Source organism: Triturus cristatus, chromosome 9 (genome assembly GCF_964204655.1).
Source record: "Triturus cristatus chromosome 9, aTriCri1.1, whole genome shotgun sequence".
NCBI lineage: Eukaryota > Metazoa > Chordata > Amphibia > Caudata > Salamandridae > Triturus > Triturus cristatus.
In genome coordinates this window covers 996,157,834-996,180,743 of record NC_140592.1, presented here as the reverse complement: position 1 = coordinate 996,180,743, position 22,910 = coordinate 996,157,834, and the positions used below count along the sequence as shown (strand labels likewise).

At 46.7% G+C, this 22,910-nt stretch overlaps 1 protein-coding gene across 2 annotated transcripts in view; it reads right to left on the bottom strand.

The window, feature by feature from the left end:
* Positions 1 to 22,910, bottom strand: part of CEP128 (centrosomal protein 128) — an 860,263-nt gene that overhangs the window by 453,371 nt on the left and 383,982 nt on the right. For both annotated transcript variants that reach the window (XM_085626613.1, XM_085626612.1), the window contains exons 16-17: positions 14,901 to 15,077; positions 6,845 to 6,904 (exon numbers count right to left, since the gene is read on the bottom strand). In XM_085626613.1, coding sequence (XP_085482739.1) covers positions 6,845 to 6,904; positions 14,901 to 15,077 — 237 coding nt within the window. The remainder of the gene's footprint in view (positions 1 to 6,844; positions 6,905 to 14,900; positions 15,078 to 22,910) is intronic.

The following is a 22,910-nucleotide window of genomic DNA, read 5'->3' as shown; positions in this document are numbered from 1 at the left end:
GAGACCAATCACAGTCAATGCTTCCAGATTTGGTAATATGGCTCACTCTGAAACAGATCCATCACTAACCTGATCTCATTAAAAGCCTGAAAATATTCTGTTTACTCTCCCAAGGACTCTATGAAGTTCCTTAAACCGGGCAAGAAAAATCTAATATAGAAATACAAATATTCCTACAGCACTTTAAAACCACTACAAACCATTCTGCCACATCTATAGCTTTCATTCTCCTGCAGTGAAATGGACTCATGAGGTACAAGACAGCTCTGAGTTTAACAGTTACATGGAGGAACAAGCATTTGCAATGCAATAGGTCTTACATTTGCGAGAGTTTAAGCTATTGGCATTGTGTAAATGACAATGCCTTTTATTTATCTGTTTTCATAATTAACACATAAATAAAAGGCATTGTCATTTACAATGCCAATAGCTCAAACTTTTGTAAATGCGAGACCTATTTCACTTCAAAGAAGCGTCTGCCATTGTCCTGGGATGCTTGGAAACTGAAAGCGCCCATGGTGTGCTGAATGTTGCAGCAAAGCATGTCGTGCCTACAGTAGGAGAAACCTTTTAAAGAAAATAGTGCTTACAGACTAAATAAGCTGCCCCAACGTTTCCTGGCCTCTCGCTGTCCAGGGGGACCACAAGCTCCAGAAGGAATAGCGCGTCCTCGCGCTATTAAAACAAGATGCTGGCCTGCGGCGTACTGTAGCTGCCCTAATGTTTCCTGGCCTCTCACTGTCCAGGGGTACCGCAAGCTCCAGAAGGAATAGCGCGAGAAGGCGCTATTAAAACAAGACGCCGGCCCGTGGCGTACTGAAGCCGCCCCAACGTTTCCTAGCCTCTCGCTGTCCAGGGGGACCACAAGCTCCAGAAGGAATAGTGCGAGGACGCGCTATTAAACCAAGACGCTGGCCTGCGGGACGCACGCGGGGACGCACCCGGGCCAAAGGCGGGCCCATCCACGCCCTTCAGAGCCCAGAGGAGGCTGGGCTGGGCCCACTCTCTATCATCTGATATGATCTGAAGGTACTGAGCTTTTTTGTCTTCCCATTTTCGACTTTGGTGGGGGGGTGTAGAACAATATCCCAGCCTTAATATGAGCAAACGGAAGGGACCAAACGAAAAAACAGGGGGCGGTGTCGCAGGCACGATGAACGCTTTTCTTACGAGGGCAGAGATTGTCTTATCTCACGAAATAGAATTAACGGAGTGAAGGCTTTCTTTGGATTCCTTCATGACACAGAAGCGTTCCTCCTTTGGCACCACTAGCACTTTCAGCACCATGAGCACGGAACCCCCGCCCGTAAGGTCTCCAAAACAGCTCATCCCTAATCCGGTAGTCGCTACACTTTCCACTTCCTCTTCCTCCCTGGGCGTTATATCACCCTGTAACATAGTGACCCGGGCAAAGTCAGTGACACCCCACCCTGTCCCAAGTCACAGTGGACCCCCAGTCAAGAGAAGAAGGGGGGGGCGGACCCACTAGGACAAAAACCCACGAAAGGGGTAGGTGCTGGGAAACGCACCAGGACAGACGACTTAGAAGTGGCCCAACCTGAACCAGTCAGCTCTGGGGTCTCAGATACTGATAGTCTATCCATATTTCCGCATGAGGTGGACTTCCTGAAACGGATGGAGACTATGATTTCTGTACTACTGAACCCTCTCCTGTATAAACTAACTATAATTGAAGAGAGGCTGTCAGCACTGAAGGTTGGCTGTAGATCGCATCACACTTGTGACAATAGAACCCGGGCAAATGTAACACAGGGGTTCGGCCCAGACACAGGCCTTAGTTATATCAACAAGTGAGACGACGGATAGTCGCGACTCACCAGTCTCCTGGGCCCGCAGTTTCATCAAGGGGGTCAGTTCCGTCTACAACGAAGGGAGCTGCCTCGAATATTCACAACACTAATCTGCCACAAGGTGAAATTCTAGGTACTACAATGGCCCAGCAGGACATATGTTCTAAATCAGTTTCTACTAGACTTACTCTTCCAACCAATCTCCAAATGGCCCCAAGGGGGATTGGTGACAAAGTAGCCAAGACAACATACCAATAGCGAACACCACTCTCTCCAGCTCCCCCCGGCAGCAATGCCCTTAGTGATAGTACTGAGAAATGTTCCACCTTTGAGGGAGGGTCAAGTGGAAACCACTTCACAGTTGATGGAGAAGTCTCTTCATTGGCTGAACAGTTATGTAGCAGGCTCCGGTTGCGGGGGTGGGGGGTACATTTAGCCAATCAAATCATCATGGCTAGAAAGACAGGGTGGTTGGGTGTGTCCCCGAAAGTGACTCGGGGTGATTGCGTTGTGATCAACTTTAATAACCCCTACGTTTCAAAACTTCTTTTAGATTATCTCCACAGAATTCCCCCCGTAGGGACGCAGATCCCCGCATTTTCACTGGGCTACTTCTATAGGCCTCTACCACCGCTGGTTTTGGGACCGCCACTTCAGATTAGGGAACACCCAGGGAGCTACAATGAGATGAATAATCAGGGAATTCCCTTGGAGAACAGATTTGCCCCCTTCCTCAGGGCTAGAAATGTGTGCTTGATTAGCCGAGAGCAGACAAGCGGAGCAGGCCGTTTTGCCCATGGCAGTTACTGCAAATAATACCGACAGCGAAGCGACTACTACCCCCAGCAATAACAGGAGGGGGCTCTCAGATGTAATAAAAATAGTATCTTGGAATCTCGCATGTATTACAAATAAACTTGGGGATGCCCATTGGCTCAGACTATGGCAGGATCAAGATATCTCCTGCCTGCAGGAGATCTGGGCCACAGAAGAGATCTTTGTAAATGGTTACCATTCATACCAGACAAGAGCTACCCTGTCCCCCTCAGAAAGAGCTAAAGGGGGCTTAATAACTGTAATCCCAAACACACTAGCAACAAAGGTAAAAATGCTTGAAGGAACCTCCCCCTATTTTCATCTCATTATTTTAGAATTCTCTAATCAGGATCAATGGCTCTTAATAAACTTTTATAATAACAATTTTGGCCCAAATATGCATAAAGGTTTGGATGAGGTGAACTGTGCCATTGATAAGGCAACCAATTTTATTAAACAAAAGGCTGTCTTAAATATTGTATGGCTGGAAGACTTCAACATACACCCATGTAATTATAACTTAGAGCGGGTTTGTGGTGTGGAGGATATCAGAGGCAATCCTGTCCATCATTTCTCCCATAATATCTATGGAAACACCCTGAATACGCTAATTTCAATGAGAAATATGCTCATGGTCAACAACCTAGCCACTACCAATGATACTCTGTCTCCAACGTTTCACAGTGAACATCAGGAATCGACTATCGACTTTATATTAGTCACAAACCCTTTAAACATCAGGTGCAGCAAAGTAAATATCGACTTCAACGCCTTCAGTGACCATGCGATTTTGTTATGTGAAATCCAACTTATGCAGAGGGCAGTGATAATCCCCCAGGTAATTGGTCAGCCTATATTAGCCAGGCGAAAAGGTTATCAACTGAAGTGGCCCAAAATTGATAAAACAAATGTGATACCCAAAATACTCAGGAATGCCCTTCACAGTATTAGTAATTGCCTAGATCCTGACAACCATCCCTAATTTGTTGTGTCTTCCTTATTAGATTTTTTAGAATGTATAAGGAAGTCACTCACTGGGAAGATGACCGGTAAACCAAAAAAGGATAAGGGCTGGTTTGATTCAATCTGTTCTAAAAAAAGAAAGCCCTTGCCAAAGCTCTAGGTTCCAAACCAAGAAATTTCTCTGAAATTCCCATTCTCCGCAGGGAATATAAAATGGCTAGGAAAAATAGGGAAACGGTGCTAAGGGAAGAAACTTGGGCCAAATTAGGACAGGTTTCGGCTTCAGGCAACTCAAAGGAATTTTGAGGAATAATAAATGAACCCCACTTTAAAACTCTGAATGACCCAGGGCTTGATGTTAATGTAGGGGAGGAGGAGTGGGTGGCTCATTTTAAAGGGATTTTCGCCCCAACTGATTTCCCGATACCACCTGTGTGTATTACCTCTTTCATTTAATTTTAATGAAGTTAAGGATGGGATTGAGGTGTGCAGTATTGGGAAAGCCCTGGGCCCCGATGGTGTACTAATGGATTTTTTCTTCGAAAACATGGACATATGGGTCCCCCTTTTAACCAACGTTTTTTAAAAAATTGTTATAGTGGGCCCCCCATGTCTTGGAAAACCAGTATAATCGTCCCAATTCATAAAAAGGGAGATAAAAGTAACCCTAAAAATTACCGCCCAATCTCGCTGATCGATACGACGGCCAAACTCATGGGCCGCCTTCTTTTGACAAGATTGGAGGCATGGGTGAGGAGCAAAAACATTCTAATGGAGTCCCAATATGGCTTCGAAGAGGGAAAGGGCACGATAGACCAATGCCTGAACCTCTCACTGATCATGGACAGATATGTCAGAGCCAAAGGTGGGGAGATCTATCATGCCTTTATGTACTTATCCGCAGCTTTTGACTGCGAGTCCCACCCTAGACTCTGGCAGATTATGGAGGAGATGGGTATAGATCAGGCATTGGTCGATTTCATCAGACAGCTGTACTCTGACGCCTCTTCCTCAGTCCGTTATGGGAAGAACTGGGAGAGCACCCGATCATTTAAGATCTCAAGAGGGGTAAGGCAGGGCTGCGTCCTGGCACCATTTCTATTTTCCATCTATACCAATGGAGTGGGAAAACATCTTGAGGGCGCAGCCTTGGATGTCCCTGTGGTTTCTAATCATCAGCGGTTACCGATTTTGACGTATGCTGATGACGCTGTCCTGATGGCCCGAACTGTGATGAGGCTCCAGCCCCTTATATCACTAGATTTAAAGGTCAACCAGAGTAAATCTTTCATTATCATCGTGGGGCGGGGAAACGTGACAGGCCACCTTCTTTTTGTATGGACTCTGGCAAAATCGATGTGGTGGATTCATTTCCCTATCTAGGCGTCCTAAAAGGTTAGGAGCCAAACCTCTAATTCCGACGAAAAATATATATCATGCAAATACAAAGGCGGCAGCGGTGTATGGGGCAGGGGTATGGGGGATGGCTCCCAGTGATTGTTTGCAAACGATTGAGAACACATTTTTAAAGTCTTTTACTGCCCTCCCACAGTCTTATTCGAATTATGTTCTACACATGGAACTCGCTCTACCATATATTATCGATTCAATCAAAATGGCACCACTCCTGCTGTGGCTTTCTATTTGGCGTAGGGAGACAGTCACCCTTGCGCAAAATTTGATAAAACTTATTTTAAAATCTGACAACTTCAACAGGATAAGGTGGCTAAAGTGCGTGGAGTCGGAATTTACTGCAATTGGCCTAAGTCGCCTTTTTAATGATCCATCCACTTGCAAGTCCCTAACAAAGCAGAAACTGGTTGAGATATTCATCTTGATGGCCCAATACTTGAGAAAGGAAAAAAACTTTCACAGCCAGACAACTCGTCTGTATGAACTAACTCCAGTGCTGGAGGAGGGAAGTTTCTTTTATCTGGCTGATGTCACATTGCCACACCACAAATATATTTTATTAAGATTCTGCTTAAACTTGATTCCATTGATTGTGGGACACCCAGGGAAGCAATACAAACACTCCGATCTTTCCGTATGTCTGTGCGACAACACTTCACCACAAACTGATCTTCATGTTTAATTTTGTTGTGGCTTTTATCGTCAAGAAAGACATAATTTTATTGTGCCCATGTGCAAGCGCTACAATTTTGTGTGGAATTGTATTTCCCCAAATCCTTGCAGAATTAGTTTGTGTGCTTCTCGCTAGCATCATTCTTATGGGCATGTTTGATAAAGAGAAAGCAGGTTGGCCCATAAGATGAACTAGGAATGTTTATTATAATTTTACTGTATCTAGTTATTTATATATGGATGAAATGGATTTTATGATAAAGTGGATGATAGCACTTTCTTTAACTATCAAGATTTCTGATTATATCTTTTATATATGTCTTTTTATAAACTGAGACTGTAAGTACTTTTATGATCTTATGTGTAAGATCGAATAAAGGATTTTGACTTGACTTGACTAAATAAGGCATACTGTGTAACAGAAGTAAAAGGGCAAGTCCTCATAGGAGGTTACAAATGAAGACAAGGCGGTACTAAGGAGGGACAAACAAGCCTATTAACGAATCAGAAGCCAGCATTTACAAAGGACAATGACACAAGCCAATTAAAAATATGGACAGAGAGTGGACGGAGCTTAAAGTCCATACTCGAATACAGCATACCTCGCTGAGCAGCACATGCGCTGCCAAGCTCGACCTAAAAAGGAGGAGGAGTGTGGCTCAATGGTTAGAGCGGCAGACCCTGAAGCAGAGTTCTGGCCAGGGACCAGGGTTCGATTCCTGCCTCGGCGGGGCTCGGGCTCAATTTCCTCGGACCTGTCTATTCTCGCCTCGGTGCCTATTCTAATCACAGGCCCCACGCTGCAACTCTAGGCAATAGCTTGCTTAGCCTCCACACCGGCCCCAACAGCGCTAAGGATGCCTGGCTTCACCCTGGGGGTGCCCAGGAGTGGACACTTCACAGGGAAAGCCAGGAGGGGTTCCACAGCGGTATGAGTATTAGCGCCAGGAAACCGCAAAGGCGACACCGCAAGGTGGCCGTCTGGTGACAGTGCGCTCTATAAGTACCTTGACATTTACAAGGAACATCTTTTACTAGTTTAGTCAAAGCAGCATGTGGCAACTGGTCTGATAGATGCAAGGGATGGAAATCTCCACATATCCCTACACATTATCCACCTCTGAAGTACAGCACTTGTGCAAAGTATTCACAGCAGCATGGGCTTTCACCTTTGTCTCAGCCAGCCAGCGATGTGGATCCTTCTGTAAACCAGGTGCAATTGAGATCGCCTAAAAAATAAAAGAAATCCGCACATCAGGTCAATATTCAGCATGTGACAGTGACTTTGTTATTCTTTCCCTTGCACATTTAACTTATTGTAAACGACTGGTGTAGATGAGCATCCAACAGCAGCTCAATGAAAAAGTTGCTTACCTTCAATACCAATATTTCTGGTAGATACACTATCTCTCACACAATTTTCGCGTAATGAACTATCTCTCCAGGTGTCTGAATGGTCTACCCCAGAAATAGATCACCAGAGCCACCTCACAGTGCAATACTGTGACGTGCCAACATCAGTGTGTTTTACGTGCCAACTGGCATGCTGCTGTCAATTTCTGTGCATTTTTCCGCACACTGTCAAGGTGTGCAGACCGGAACCAAGAAAGCATCAACGAAAGTGACAAATACAGTGCATGATGTATTTGCATCTTACTAATCAAGGATGGCACTAATTTATGTGGGATTAGAGAGGGTGGTGAGGAATCTGCAGGAAGACTATGTATCCAGCAGATATTTAATTAACAATGATACATCGTCCAGCAGATTCCTCATCTATAAATAAGTCCCAAAGTAATAATCTTCGGGAGGAGGGATTGAGTAGTGCCAATTATCCAGGAACATAATGCAAGTCAGCAAGAACAAAGTACCAATTACTGCATAACTGCGCTGTGAGGCAGAGTTTGACAAAAGTCTGCAAAGATGACCATGTGGTTCCCCGAAAGAAGTCCACACTGCAGTTCTCTAGTGAGAACGGCAGAACCTGCCATGGACTTAGCGACGTGGGCTCAAATGCCCTCCAGGGGGTCTTTCCTGGCTAAGGTATATCAGATATTGACACACAGGATGACCTAACAAGAAATGGTGTTTGGTCACAACTTAGCTTTCCATTGCACCATGAAGTACACAAACAGCTGATCATCTACTCTGTCCTGTTGAGTGCAATCAGTGTAATAGGTAACATGACTGTAGTCTAGTCTACGGAGCCAATTCTCTTTACTGGGATGAGGAGGAGGGAAGAAGTATGGAAGAGTAAAGGAATGACCAATGTGAAAGGCAGCAACTGGCACCTCCACTGGCTCAACTTACACAAAAGGATCATGTTTAAAGCACCAGTCCAGAGTTTCCATGCTTTATAAAGGAAGGGATTCATATATCCGTAAAATCTGATTATTGTTTGTCACAGCGAGACATCTGAGATCCTCAAGTTCCAGGCAAACTGTTGATCTCCATGCTTCAAAAGAGCCAGATCAGGAGAGCACTCTTTTGCACAGCTGGATGCGAAGCATTGAAATTCTTTGCCACAGGACTTCCACCGGTCAACTACAGAAATGTCCTTTCAGAAACATTCAAACACCTATCTTTTTAAGTCTACCCAAGTCATTCTATCTTCCGTTTTTTCATTCATTCATTGAAACCATATTTGGTGGATAGGAAGGGCAGGTATGAGGAACTAACTTATCTGTATACAAAACCATGAAAGGTGGATGAACGGTTAGAGTATTAAGTTCTCCAACCATACAGGCTAAATTTACAGCCTATAACAGCAGTCTGTAGTGAAAGAAGTTTAACGGTGTAACTGTCTATTGACTCGAATGGGGATCCCATGAAGAAAGATAACAAGACTCAGATCCCACAGAGGAACGATTAACAGAGTGGGAAGAAACAAGTAAAGCAAACCTTGTAGAAAATGCTAAAAAAAGAGGGGACCTAAATAAGAATGCTTGGTCAGGAAGACATCCTAATGCATACAGGCCTGCCACACAACCTTTAACTGACAGTACTGCCAGAATGTGCTGGGCAAGAGTCAGAGCGAAGTGAAAAACACTGGAAAATCAATACTGAAAGGGAACTAGATGTTCCGACTCATAACGTTGAACAAATTTGTCCCAGCGACCCGCATAAATGGATGTTGTTGCACGTTTCCTGACACCCAAGATGACATCCACAACTTCAGCAGAAAAGAACTTGCTACGCTCAATCTCCAAACATGCAGCAACAGAAAGTTTACCACATGCGGAGGGTCAAGAGGTGGTCCCCATGCTGAATGCCAACATATCAGCCTACGAGATGCTACCCCTCACCCAAACTTAACCTATCAGATCAGTTGTGCCTTACGTTTCGACACTATCCACTAGAATCAGAATCAGTGAACATTTGTACAGCAGAGGCTTAGACCAACTGAACTTGAAGGCATCCCTTGGGGAACCCATGAAGAGGGAAGGGTATGGCACAAAATGTTGGTCACTGCTTGTTTTGGGCCTTTGCCCACTCATGGAATCACCAATATGGAGAAGATCACCGCCGTCATTTAGGGGTATAGATCCCACTAATGACCCATCATTGCGAGGAGATTAGAAGCCAAAAGGCCTCATACCAAGAAAACCTGAAAGGTGAACCTCTGTCAAGAAAATTTCCTGTCGCAAAATGCACAGCCATAGGTGAATTGCCTGTCTTGATCTAATGCAAAGTGATGCTGTAGCCTTGGCGCTCACCAAGATATAAGAGAGAACCCCCTTCATGGCAAGATGTACTGCCTGCAGTTCCATCATATTTATGTGCGGACTCTGCTCCAATGTGGACTACAAGCCTCTTTTAATCATGTCGTCTAGAAGGGCAGCCCAGTAACAAGGTGTCTGGAAGGGTGGGCCTGCAGAGTGCTGTGGGGCTGACATCCATAGTTGGCAGTTTTAAGTCTAAGAACTCTGCTACCAATCTCCTCACCAAACCAAAGAAGGCACTCTCTTCAGTTGATGGCCCAGATGGAGATCCCAACCCAATGGCCACCTTTCTGTCCCTATATAGTTTTTCTTCATCATAAAGTAAGGGGAAACAATCTTTGTCATCTCCTTTGTCTCCAAGAGCAGATGACTCAACAGCTGGAAGCACAAAGTTGTTGGAGTGCGGTTCAGAATAGAGGCATGGTTCTGTCGGAGTCTGATTGAACTTTGACCTGGTGCCTCAGTATGGCTATTGGCTGTGACTTAGGACGGGGCAGAGAAAAATATGTCTCGCAGTCCATTAGGACTATTGGGACAAGGTCTTCCTAAGGAGTTGTCTGAGCAGGCATTGGTCCCAAAGACCGATCAGGAGGCACTGACAGAACCGAGGAGGACCCACCAGCAGTAACCCGACTGGAGGCCTCTGTGGATGCTTGGGACAGGAAGGCGTGCCACAGAAAGGTTGAAGAGTGCCAAATGTTTGTAACATGCCTTTCTGATGGCAGAAACTTGTATCAACATTGCTTAAGGATCCTTATACTCCGGGTGCATCGTGATCAGTTGCAGAATGGCTCTTCAATGAGAGACTGAGACCAAGAGGCACCCTGACGTCCTTGAGACTTCGTAGGCATAGAGTGATGAGACAGAGGACAAATAGCGCTCTGCTTTCTTGCGCTTCCACTTAGAATTTGACTTACTGGAAGGTTGGTGCATGTCGCCGTAACCGTCCTGAAAGCAAGAACGGCCGGCAGAAAAGGACTTCTGTGACTTCCTTTGGTGTTCAAAGACATACAGCTTTGCTTCACATCGCTTTAGGATTCATAAGGACGCACTACTCGCAGGACTTGGATTTGTGCCCCAAACACAAGAGGTGCAATTCATGGGGACATGCCACAGATATCTGTACATGACAGTCCCTACAAAGCTTAAACCCTGTAGTTTTAAGAGGGGGACATAGTTCCCCTGCACAAAGGAAGCATGTAGAATTTTAGGAAAAAACCTCAAACTGATGAACAAAAGTTGCAAGCGATCTCTTGATCTGCATAAGAAAGCATGGAAGGAAGGGAACTGGCATAGGCATGTGACATAGTACTTCTATGCAGCTACGTTCATTACTTCTGGGGCGGAGCAAAGTCAGCACGTTGTCACACAGCGCACAGGAGCTATGACTTTTTTAATCTTCTGCATCTAACCTAGCACCTAGGGATAGTCTAAAGATGAGGAATCTGCAGTTAGAAGTATCTATTACAACAGATTTTCTCCTAAATAACCCCGCCTCAGTGTACAGCTGTGTCATTTCACAGCTACATAAATATCATCACTTACATGTAGTATTAATCCCAGAAGCAGTCATGTTTAGATGAAGAGAAATCAAAACAGCAGAGAAGAAAACATTACGAAAGATATGTGGTACCACAAATCTTCAAAATAACAACCAGGCTTTTGTGCCTGAGACATGGCAGTAATGATTTGCAGATCTCTGCAGTGAAGTCAATATGCTCTCCTTGCAAATAACATTGAAAGGAATACCTCTCAGGAGAGCCCTAATATCATCTTTTTCTCAGATGTAATACAGATATCATCAGTTAGAATTTTATAAACTGCTTCAAAAGACATCATGATGTAAACATCAGGTGATAACTTTATGAGTTATCATCGGTATAGTAATTACTTCTATGCCGTTATTAGAACCTCCATAACAACAATTGTTTGGCCCATGGATATTCAACAGTCCTTGAAATACAACCTATGCAGTCTTGCAAATGCCCTCACATGAACATAAACATCTGGAAAAGCGTATCCTGAACTTCAGCAGAGAACTGTCCAGAATCCATCAAACCAAAACCTGGTAGAAGGTATTTATTACGAACATGAAATCTCACATGTCGAGACCACCTCTTTGTTATGACCCGTGTGAGGCACCAACACCAGAGGATATGAGAAGTAGCATTCTCCTCAACTATACAAGTATCATGTGTGACCATAAACAAAGCACAGCTTCTCAAGTACTGCACTCTCTCTGAAGGTGGGAAGGCATTCCCGACCAAACTGTCCCTGCTCCAAATAAATTATTATTCGTAATCTGTATGATATTAGACTTTTTCAGTTTGAGAGAAAAATTCAGAACACGGAGACACAATGGCTGCCTAATACCACTTACAGGAAAACATATAAATAAGCTACTTACCTACAGCTACAGTTCGCAAGCATTATAGTGGATTACTCACTCACATGTTTGAATCTTTTGTATAACTGTTGATTAAGCATTGCCAACTGCATTGTGGCACAATTCAGAGCCTACCCACATCTTTAAGACAAATACTGGAGCCAATGAGGTAGAGAGGTTCTGATGTCCACATCCTATAGAGGCATCTATAGTATGAATAGTGGAAAATAATCCTCCATGGCAAACTCACCCTCACTGATGAGTACTTCATCAATGACCAGACTCCCTCTCTTATAGGACCTGGTTTTGCAGCATTTTCATCACAACAATGAGATTCTGCGCAAGTGCAGCGCATTTGTAGACTCAATCACTATCTTTCCTTAGAAGAAGAAGTGTCTCATATTGTAGTATAAGGCGAGGGCACACACTAGTTCAGTGGAGTTAGCTATGTGTCACACTGAGCACTGTGGTTGGTAGGTAACTGTTGTAATTTACTTGCATGCTACAGCATAGAACTTTTAGTTGTCTTAGTGATAGAATGAGAATGTAATGAGCTCATCGTTAGGTCAAGCATTCTGATCTTGGAAACGCTGGAAAGCAGACCTGTCTGTGTCGGTGGTTGTATTTAAATAAAGCCTGCATTGGAATTCCTTCACTATCGTGGATTTTATTACTGGCGACGAGTAGTACTTGATTGGGGACAAGCTACAGCCATCGATTCCCCTGTGAACCCACTTCTTTTTTGGATGGACGGATTTTCAACAAAACGGATTTAAAGACTCAAGCGACATTCTCTTCGCTCGCACACGGACACTTTATCAACCGGATCTACACGCTACACCCTTCTTGTGGAGTTTTGTTAATTTTTTTTTTTCAAGTAATGACTTCTTCATACATGAAAAGTAAGTAACTGTTCCTTGCTTACTTTTAAATCCTCTTTGCGAGCGAGCCTCTGCGCGCTCTGCCAGTTCTAAGTACTCCGCATTCCACGCAACGCATTCTTTCCTGCTGAATGCCTGGATTCTGAATCCCACAGACCTTATTAAACTTGAGCCAATTCTTCTATGGCATAGGATCTGGATCAGTGAGCAGACCCATTTTATTTAGAGACATCCTGCTTGACTGTATTAAGTTGGATGGGGCGCTGAAGATACCTTGGCTCAAGTTTATCTACAGGTTTATGAGTGATCTTGGTCACCCAGAGTTTTATTTAAATCCCAGCTCGATGGCCCGAGTATCGAGGAAAAGCCTGAAGATTGAGTGCCTCGAAATGCTGGGCTCTATTAGATTAGCAGATGAGGCTTTCAAACCTACAGTCATCCAACACCAACTAAGGGTTAGCTCTTTGGGTATGGAACCTTATTTAAATGTTGTCCCAAGTGGACACGATAGAATGCTGCTGATAAGATTCAGACTGGGTGTGGTACACAGACTAGTGACCACACCCAGAATGAATGATTGGTCTAGAGTGTTACCCCCCTGCTTGTGTGACACCCACTCAGAGCAGTCCATCAGTCACCTAGTCTTTTTTTGCAAGTTTTTTAAAGAACTAAGGAGAGTCTGGTTACTTCCCCTTTTAAGACAGCAGGGTCTTAGGCAATGCCGTCCAGCACTTGTTCGCTTACAACTTCTAGACAATGAACATGTTGCCTGGAGGGTATCCACTTTTCTGAGAAAGGCCCTGCGGTTGAGGAAAAGCATGTCTCTCGAATCGTGGGAGGCTGCACCTTAGCTGAATTATTGGGACTTGAATTATGTCTGGATATCATGTAAACTAGATTTTTAACGTAAGGTGTCTTTGTTATTTAATCTTTTCTTTTAACTTGGATATTTTAACTGTGCACTTTTATCTTGAAAAATTTAACGATTGTGATACGTGCTTTTATGACTGTAATTTTTATGGTCGAATAAAGCTTAATTGATTGATTGAATCCCACAGCGACGCTGACGCTCACGTTGTTGCACGCATCGCGTCACACAACGTGGCGGCCATCTTGGATTGGGTTGCATTCAAGCTTGTGACATAAATTGTGCAACTACACGCGCTTTGAATTAGGAAGTGATTTCTTCTTCCCACAAACAGCGCGATACGAAGACTCATCATTTCTTATGGTTGACTGTAAAAGCTGTATTACGGTGAGAAATCTATTTTATTACTGGATTTTTTGTTGTTGTGTGCGCTAAACTACTTTGGACTGTAATAAATAAAAAATAAAAATAATGATAATAATATAGAAATGGCCACTGCTTCCAGCATGTCTCAACCTCCAGCATTTTTATCTTAGAAAGGTGAACCTATTCTTCCCTGGAAGAGGTGCAGGAATTTATTTGACTCCTACTTAATAGCAATTGGGGAAGAAAAATTTTCGGCGGTCAGGAAACAAGCTATTTTGCTACATAATTTAGGTGTGGAAGGCAGGAACACTTATGACAGCATGGACCCCATAACCATTGGTAATGGTGATGGTGAGCCTGCAGATGTGTATGAGATGTCCATGACTATGTTGGAACGATATTTTGGACCGTGAATCAATGTTGTTTTAGAACGCCATAGATTTTTCACGAGGGTTCAAGGTCCAACTGAACGCGTGGGAACCTATGTTGCTTCTCTAAAAACGTTAGCACGTACTTGTGAATTTGGTGAGTTATTAAGGTGCACCAACAGCTCAAGAGTACAAGGAAAACTATTGTCCAAAAATCCCACATTGACAGAGGCCAATGCAATTGTGGAGGGTGTTGAAAATACTTCCTCGTGGGTGAAGGAGATAAGGAAAAATCGTGAGGATTGTGACCAAGCTCATAGTGAAAACACAATGAAAAGTCAAGAAAGTGTCCACTCCATGTCAGAGTGTGACGCTGAAACAGTCAACCAACCCTGTAATGCACACAGGTTTGTTTTTAAGGCATTCATTTAGATGGGTACATACAGACTAGTCATTGTTGTTTGACAGCAATCGACCATTGTTAACTGGCCATGTCTTCCATACATTAGCCTCCATAAAGACCAAATTTGCATTGAAAGCAAAAAAGATAGAGCTATTGTCTTTGTCCTCAAACCGATTGCAGCAGGAGCAAATTGACGCTGTAATTATACAGACTAGTTTAGTGAGTAAATACCTTGAATTTCTCTGCAGAATCCCGGGAGAGGATTTTGCAAGATGCATCAATTTCACTTCCTATCATGTTGAGGATGGTCTCTTGCTCTGTCTCCAGGCGGCTTAGCTGGTCCCTCAGCTGCAGCCCGGCCTCTTCCAGCATTCGTAAGTGGTCATCCCCTTTACTTATCTGCTTGTCCTGTGAAGAGAAGCCACAGAGAGTTTCACTCTACTTAATTTATAGAACATATACCTATCATATTTTAAGCTTATATTAACTGAACAAAAACAAAAAGTTCAATAGAATAAAATATTTAATCTTTACTGAAAACACTGTTTACTCTATGGAGAGAGTTTACTCTGTAGCACACTGTTTGCAGACAGTGATACTCTCATGAGAAATGCACCACAAAGTATTAAAAAATATCTACTAAGAACAGTGTACATTATTTCAAAACATGTCCGAAGAGCGAATATTCACTTAAAATAATTTTAGTGTGAGGTGCTAAAGATTATACCACCTGCAGCCTTCATGCAGTGATGAATCCTATTCAGATTAAATTAAATGAAATGCCAGCATATGTAAAGCGCACAGCTACCTCCGGAGAGATGTCCCGGCGCTGGGGGCCGTCGGGAAGATAAGGCGAGCCCAGAGTCACATGGTGCTAGGCTCACCTGCCTCCGACACCGGGGATCGAACCGTGAACCCCGTGTTCCGGAGTCAGGCACCCTGGCCACTGCGCCACACCTCTTCCACAATATGACTTATATTGTGGAGCAAAACAAGCACATGTAGATGGGTTAGTGCCTGGGGCACACAGTCTTCTATGCTACAATACAATAATTAGTATGCAGTATTTAGAATCTTTGAACTGCTGGAAACCTTTTTTCTGCAGTTCCAAAAACTTGTGTGGAACATAATGAACACCACCTGCACACACAGTTACGCTACAACACAGAGTTTTTTTATTTTAATTTTATTTATGCTTTTTTGCTTTCCATACAAAAACAGTAACGAACAGTATACAATCATTCAAGGTGTGGCATTGATATAGTATGCATGTTACATATACATGTATTACGTAACTCATAGTGTGGTATGGTACAACATCCAGGGCGTTAGGAACTACAGACATGACAATCATATAAAGTACAGTGCAGGGTGAATACATGCAAGGCAATCAAATGAACAGCTTTCGGGCATCAGATGTCAGTGATTTTCAACAGATAAGACGTGAGCGGTCCCCATATATCCCGCGGCTTGGATTTGGCTGGCAGTTCCTCTGCATAGTATGTGAACTGATCTTGACAGTAGGTCAGATCCTGCAACCATAGCTTAGTGGTGGGTACAGCCCTACTTCCCCAGCATAGGGAAATCCTAAGCTTAGCCATCAGCAGCGCTATGGAAACACATTTTTTGTTGGATGGCTTCAACTTAGCGCCAACACCCAGCACACACACTTTTGGGTTACACTCAACAAATTCCTCAACCATCAGACCAAGAATTCTTGAAATTGAGCTCCAGTATTCATTTATTTTGGGACATGCCCATGCTAGATGATAGAAGTCAGCCCCCGGGGTACCACAGCGTTTGCATGTGTCAGCTTGTTGCAGCCCATATCGATGAAGTTGTGCCGGTGTGTAATATAGCTGATGTAGGTATTTATAGTGTACTAATCTTAGATTACCATTGGCCGTCAGCTGACTCGTTAGACGGCAGCTATCTAACCAATCATTCTCAGAGAGGGGCTCCGGCAGTACAGCATTCCATCTGGCCAACGCAGCTGACTCCCCAGTTGGCACATCCTTCTGCGATGCTTTGTAAAGTCTAGTGACTAACTTGGCCCTAGATGTAGTAGTGTATAGTAGTTGCAGCGCCTCCAGGGTCGGAGGTTCTGTAGGGAAGGTGGGGTAGAGTGCACGCATCGCAGAGCGTAATCTAGTATAGACATAGAGGTGCATGGCGGAGACATTGCCTCGGGTGTTTATGTAGTCCGGGGTTATGAACTGGCCACTCGGGAACACATCTGCCATTGTGGTCAACTCCATGTCTTTGAGGGTCTGCCGCATGCCAGCTTCACTAGTAACCGAGAGGTCTGAGTGGTGGAGGAGCGGCATGCCAGGTGCATATAATGGCAATTTATGCGCTCGCTGACCGAGTTCACGCCAGGCCTTAGCCGTAGTTTGTATAGTATCGACTTCCACTTTTTCAAACACTGTATATTTGTTTACTATCATTGCCTTAAGCGGTATAGGGCGAACAGCACCGGCCATACCGCCACATGTGGAATATATGCTGGATCTTGCTGCCAATAATAGGCATAGTGCGCCTGCGCGCAAAGATAGTAAAGGTGAAAGTCAGGCGCTGAGAAGCTACCTTGATCATATGGGAGGGTAAGTATCTCCCCAGGCTAGTGTGACCAGAAGGGAGTGAAGCCTGTCAAAAAAGTATTGCGTTAGGTGCGCCGGGATGTTTAAAAAAAAGGTACAAAAATCGCGGGAGAACCACCATTTTCATCAGCGCTATCCGATCTGCAAACGACAGCGGCAACTTAATCCACCGGTTTACCTGCCCTCAAACCGCGCGATGGCTGTGCCAAAGTTAGACTGTATGACAGCTTGCGGGTCCCTGCAGAGCCAAATTTCTAAATATTTCACAGTATCTGAACACCACGTTAAGGGATAGTCTATGTCAAATTGCTGCGTACTCTCCGTGAGTGGCAATATAGTAGACTTGGACCAGTTGATGCCCAGGCCCGAGAATCGTTTAAACCGAACATATTCCTGGATAAGCTGCGCAAGGAACCTCGGCGGCTTCCGGATATACAACACCATGTCATCCGCATACATGGAGACTGCGAGCGGGCGTTGCAAAAACCGCAAGGCCGTTTGGGCATGGCGCTGCCGTAAGATACAGGCCAGGGGCTCAAGCACAAGAGCAAATAACAGCGGCGATAATGGACATCCCTGCCGTGTACCCAGTTGGATAGGGATCTTCTCCGATAGTTGCCCATTAATCCTAACCCGCGCCACTGGATTGGTATATAATAATTTAATCCAATTCGTGAAAGCAAACGGAACCCCCATGCAATGCAGGACCGTGACCATATAGGACCAGAATATCAAATCGAATGCTTTTGCAGCGTCTAGCAGGACTGCTACTGCTGGCAGCTTGGGCTCCAGTACATGCATTACTGAAAAAATCGTACGTAAACTGTGCGACGTAGATCGAGTGGGGACAAATCCTGATTGATCTGGAAGGACCATAACGGGAAGGAACAATTGCAGCCGGGTGGCTAACACTTTGCTAAAATTTTAACATCCGTGTTTATGAGAGATAAGGGACGGTAGGATTCGCAACTGTCTGGTGGCTTCTCAGGCTTTAAGAGCGCAACCACTAGTGCCTCACGCAGGGTTGGCTGCAAGCACTGGGCGTCATATGCATCTTCATATAGCTGCAGGGGACATGGGGCAAACTGGTCGACCTATCCTTTATAAAACTCAGCCAGCAATCCGTTGGTGCCTACAGCCTTCCCCATTGGGTAGAGCGGCTATAGCATCTCACACTTCACCCAGTGTAAGTGGGTGCATCCAGAAATCTTGCTGTCTACGCGACAGCCATAACAAAGCGATGTCCTCAAGATATTGCTCAAACTCTGCAGCATCGGCTGTGGGTTTGTGGGCATACATCCCGGCATAATAGTCTGTAAAGTTATTCAGAATAGTCGGCGTGTCATAGTGTGTGCCAGTAGCGGTAGTGATTGCTTGTATCGTGTGCGCCCTAGTCTGGGGTTCCAGGATACGGCTAGCCAACGTTCTGCCTGGCCGCCCCCCCCTCTCCATAATAACGCGCCTTTCACCGGCATGACAGGGGATTTCTTTCCTGATCAGCTATTTCATTGTACTCCTCTATCTTTTTTTTAATGAGCACTAACGTACTGGGGTCTGCTCGGTCACCATATTTGCTTTCCAAATCACCCAATTCACCCTCCAGCATAGTCATAGAGCGACGTACCGATTTTAATACCCCGGCCTGAAGACTGATACATGTCCCCCGAAGAACAAGTTACTTACCTTCGGTAACGATGTATCTGTAAGAAACATTAGTTAGTTAGATTCCTCACCTTAGAATATCCCCAGGCGTCAGGCTGGATCGGGAAAGATTTTTGTAGCAATACCCCTTGCGCGTCGGTAGGCGTCGTCTGCGGCTCGCGTCCGTCGTCGGCGTTGTGCGCCGGAATGACGTCGTCTGAGTACTTAGACGCCGCCCTCGTGCGCTGACGTCAGTTCTTATACATAGCTTTCCGCGCGAGGGAAGCTGAGCAATGCAAGAGACCGACACTGGTGCCAAAAAATCTACAGCCCTGAAAGGGAGAACCTTAACCCTAGATGTCGGTTCGCAGAACGGGGAGGCTGGGTGGGTCGGTGAGGAATCTAACTAACTAATGTTTCTTACAGATACATCGTTACCGAAGGTAAGTAACTTGTTCATCTGAAAGAAACACGTTAGTTAGATTCCTCACCTTAGAATAGATACCCCAGCAATACCAACCCCGGAGGTGGGCCTGCGAACCAAGATCACACCAGAAAGTCCTGGAGAACAGAACGGCCAAAGAGGCCATCTCTCCGGACTTGGCTGTCCAGGCAATAGTGCTTGGCGAACGTGTGCAGTGAAGCCCATGTCTCCGCATGACAGATGTCCTGCAAGGGGGCTCCCCGTCCCAGGGCAGTTGTCGCCGCTGTGGCCCGGGTGGAATGGGCTCTCAGCCCAACAGGAGGGACCTTTTTCGCCAAGGAATAGCAGAGTTTAATACACAACACGACCCATCGTGAGATGGTCCGCATGTGCACAGCTTTACCCTTCTTAGCACCTACATATCCAACAAAAAGTTGGTCGTCCACCCGGAACTGTTTTGTGCGGTCCAAATAAAAGGACAGCGCACGTTTTGGGTCCAGACGGTGGAGCCTCTCTTCATCTTTTGAAGAATGCGGAGGCGGAAAGAAGGTGGGCAGCGTGACAGATTGCCCGATGTGAAAGGGAGTCACGACTTTAGGAAGAAAAGAAGGACGTGTCCGGAGGACAACTTTATCCGGATGAACCAAAAGGAAGGGAAGCTTAGCTGACAGAGCCTGGAGCTCACTCACCCGCCTAGCGGAGGTGATAGCCACCAGGAAGGCAGTTTTCAGAGTCAGTAGACAAATGGGACAGTTGTGAAGGGGCTCAAAGGGAGCGCACATCAGAGAAGTGAGAACAAGGTTCAAGTCCCACTGAGGCATTACGAATGGAACAGGAGGGAACATATGAGTAATGCCCTTGAGAAAACGTGAGACAACAGGGGACTTGAAAAGAGAAGGCTGATCAGGAAGCCTTAAGAAAGCAGAGATTGCAACAAGATAACCCTTCAAGGTGCCCAGAGCAGAGCCCTGCTGGGCCAAAGAAAGAAGAAAGAGGAGAACCTCAGAAAGAGGGGCATAAAGGGGATCCACAGCCTTTGCTGTGCACCATGCCACAAATTTGTTCCACCGGCAGGCGTATACCTTTGTGGAGGGACGCCTGGCTGCCAGAATGACATCACAGACTTCAGGAGGCAAGTCAAATGGCATCAGCTGTCGCCGCTCAATCTCCACGCATGGAGGTGGAGGCTGGACAGGTTCGGGTGGAGGACCGTCCCCTGCTGCTGCGACAGAAGGTCCTCCTGAAGAGGCAGTCGTATCGGGGGATCGATGGACATACTGAGTAGCTCGGGATACCAGTACCTTCGTGCCCAATCCGGAGCCACCAAGATGACTTGGGCCCGGTCGCGCCTGATCTTCTTCAGCACTCTGGGCAGAAGTGGTATAGGCGGAAAGGCGTATAACAGACCGCAACTCCACTCGCGACGAAAAGCGTCTCCGAGCGAGTGCCGCCTTGGAAATTCCAACGCGCAGAACTGCTGACATTGCGCGTTCTCTTCGGTGGCGAATAGATCTAACCAAGGCTCTCCCCACTGCAGAAAGAGACCTTGCGCCACGTCCGAGTTCAGACGCCATTCGTGATCCATCATGCACCGGCGGCTGAGTTCGTCTGCTCTGGCGTTCAGAGAGCCTGCCAGATGTTGAACCACAAGGGTGATGCCCTGATGTTCCAGCCATTTCCAGAGGCGCAGAGCCTCCTGACAAAGGGTCCACGACCCCACCCCGCCCTGTTTGTTGCAATACCACATGGCGGTGGTGTTGTCCGTGAACACCTGCACGACACTTCCCCGGACAGAGGGAAGGAAGGCTTTTAGTGTAAGTCCGATCGCCCTCAGCTCCAATAGTTTGACTTGGAGCCGAGTCTCCACCGGAGACCAGAGTCCTCTGATCTCCGCCTCTTCCATATGGCCCCCCCATCCCAGGAGGGACGCATCCGTCACTATGACATGCTCCGGTTGGGGTAGGGAGAGGGATCTGCCGCTGACCCAATCGCGATTCGTGGGCCACCACTGCAGCTGGTTCGCAGTGCCCTCCGAGATCAAGACCTGGTCGGACAGGTTGCCTCGATGCTGGGCCCACTGAAACTTCAGGTCCCACTGCAGAGCCCGCATCCGCCACCTGGCGTGAGGTACCAACAGGATGCAGGAGGCCATCAGCCCCAGTAGCCGCAGCACCAACCTGACCGAAACCCAGGACAGAGGCCCGAAGATGGAAATCAGGGCCTGAATGTCCCGGACCCGCTGTTCCGGTGGATAGACCCGGAACTGCGCCGAATCGAGAACCGCCCCAATGAAAAGGAGCTTCTGGGAGGGACTTAGGTGCGACGTCGGCACATTCATGGAGAACCCCAGCGAGTGCAGAAGGTCGGCCGTAGTCTGGAGGTGGGAGACGACTTGCTGGGGCGAGCCCGCCTTCAACAGCCAGTCGTCGAGATAGGGGAAGACTGGAACCCCTGATCGGCGCAGATGAGCTGCGACCACCGCCATCACTTTCGTGAACACCCGAGGGACACTGGTGAGGCCGAAGGGGAGCACGGTGAACTGAAAGTGCTCTTGACCCACCGTGAACCGCAGGTAACGCCGGTGGGCCGGCAGGACGGGGATGTGGAAATAAGTGTCCTGCAAGTCCAACGCTACCATCCAGTCTCCAGGGTCTAGGGCAGCCAGAACCTGAGCTAAAGTGAGCATCTTGAACCGGTCCTTCCGGAGGAAGGAGTTCACGCTCCTGAGGTCCAAGATCGGGCGTAGGCCCCCTTTGCCCTTCTTGGAAACCAGAAAGTAGTGAGAATAACAACCACGACCTACTTCTGGACCAGGAACGCGCTCAACGGCCTCTTTGGCCAAGAGGGCCGAAACTTCCTCTCGTAGAAGATGCAAATGATCCCCCGACATACGGTGGTTCAGCGACGGCATGGCTGGAGGGGTCATCTCGAAGGGGAGGGAGTAGCCCCTTCAGACGGTTTGCAGCACCCACCTGTCCGACGTGATGGAGCGCCAGTGGAGCAGGTGATGGTGAACTCTGCCGCCCACTGGCGTTGAATGGGCCTGAAAGCTCAGACTAGGAGGGCTTTGAGGCGGATGCTGCCGGGGTGGATGTGGACTGACCGGCACGTTGACCTCCAGTACCGCCACGGCGGAATCCACGTCCGCAACCGCGTGCAGGTTGGTTCTGCGGCCGGTGGCTGGGCGGACGTGAGGAGGCGCCCCTTCCTTGGCCACGAAAGGGACGAAAGGCTGAAGTTTGCGGCCGCGGGGCCGAAAGACCCAAGGACTTGGCCGTGGCCAGGGAGTCCTTGAACCGAGCCAGCGCACTGTCCGCCTTCTCACCAAAAAGGCGAGTGCCATCAAAGGGCATGTCCATGAGGGAACTCTGGACATCCCCTGAAAATGACGTGGACCTCAGCCAGGCGTGACGCCGAAGCGCCACCGTGGTGGAAATCGCCCGACCCAGCGAGTCCGTGGTGTCAAGTCCACACCGTATGGCGTACCGTGCTGCATCTCGACCGTCAGCAAGTGCTTGAGTGAGTTGTGCCCGGGCCTCCACCGGGCACAAGGGCAGCACGTCCTCCACCGTATCC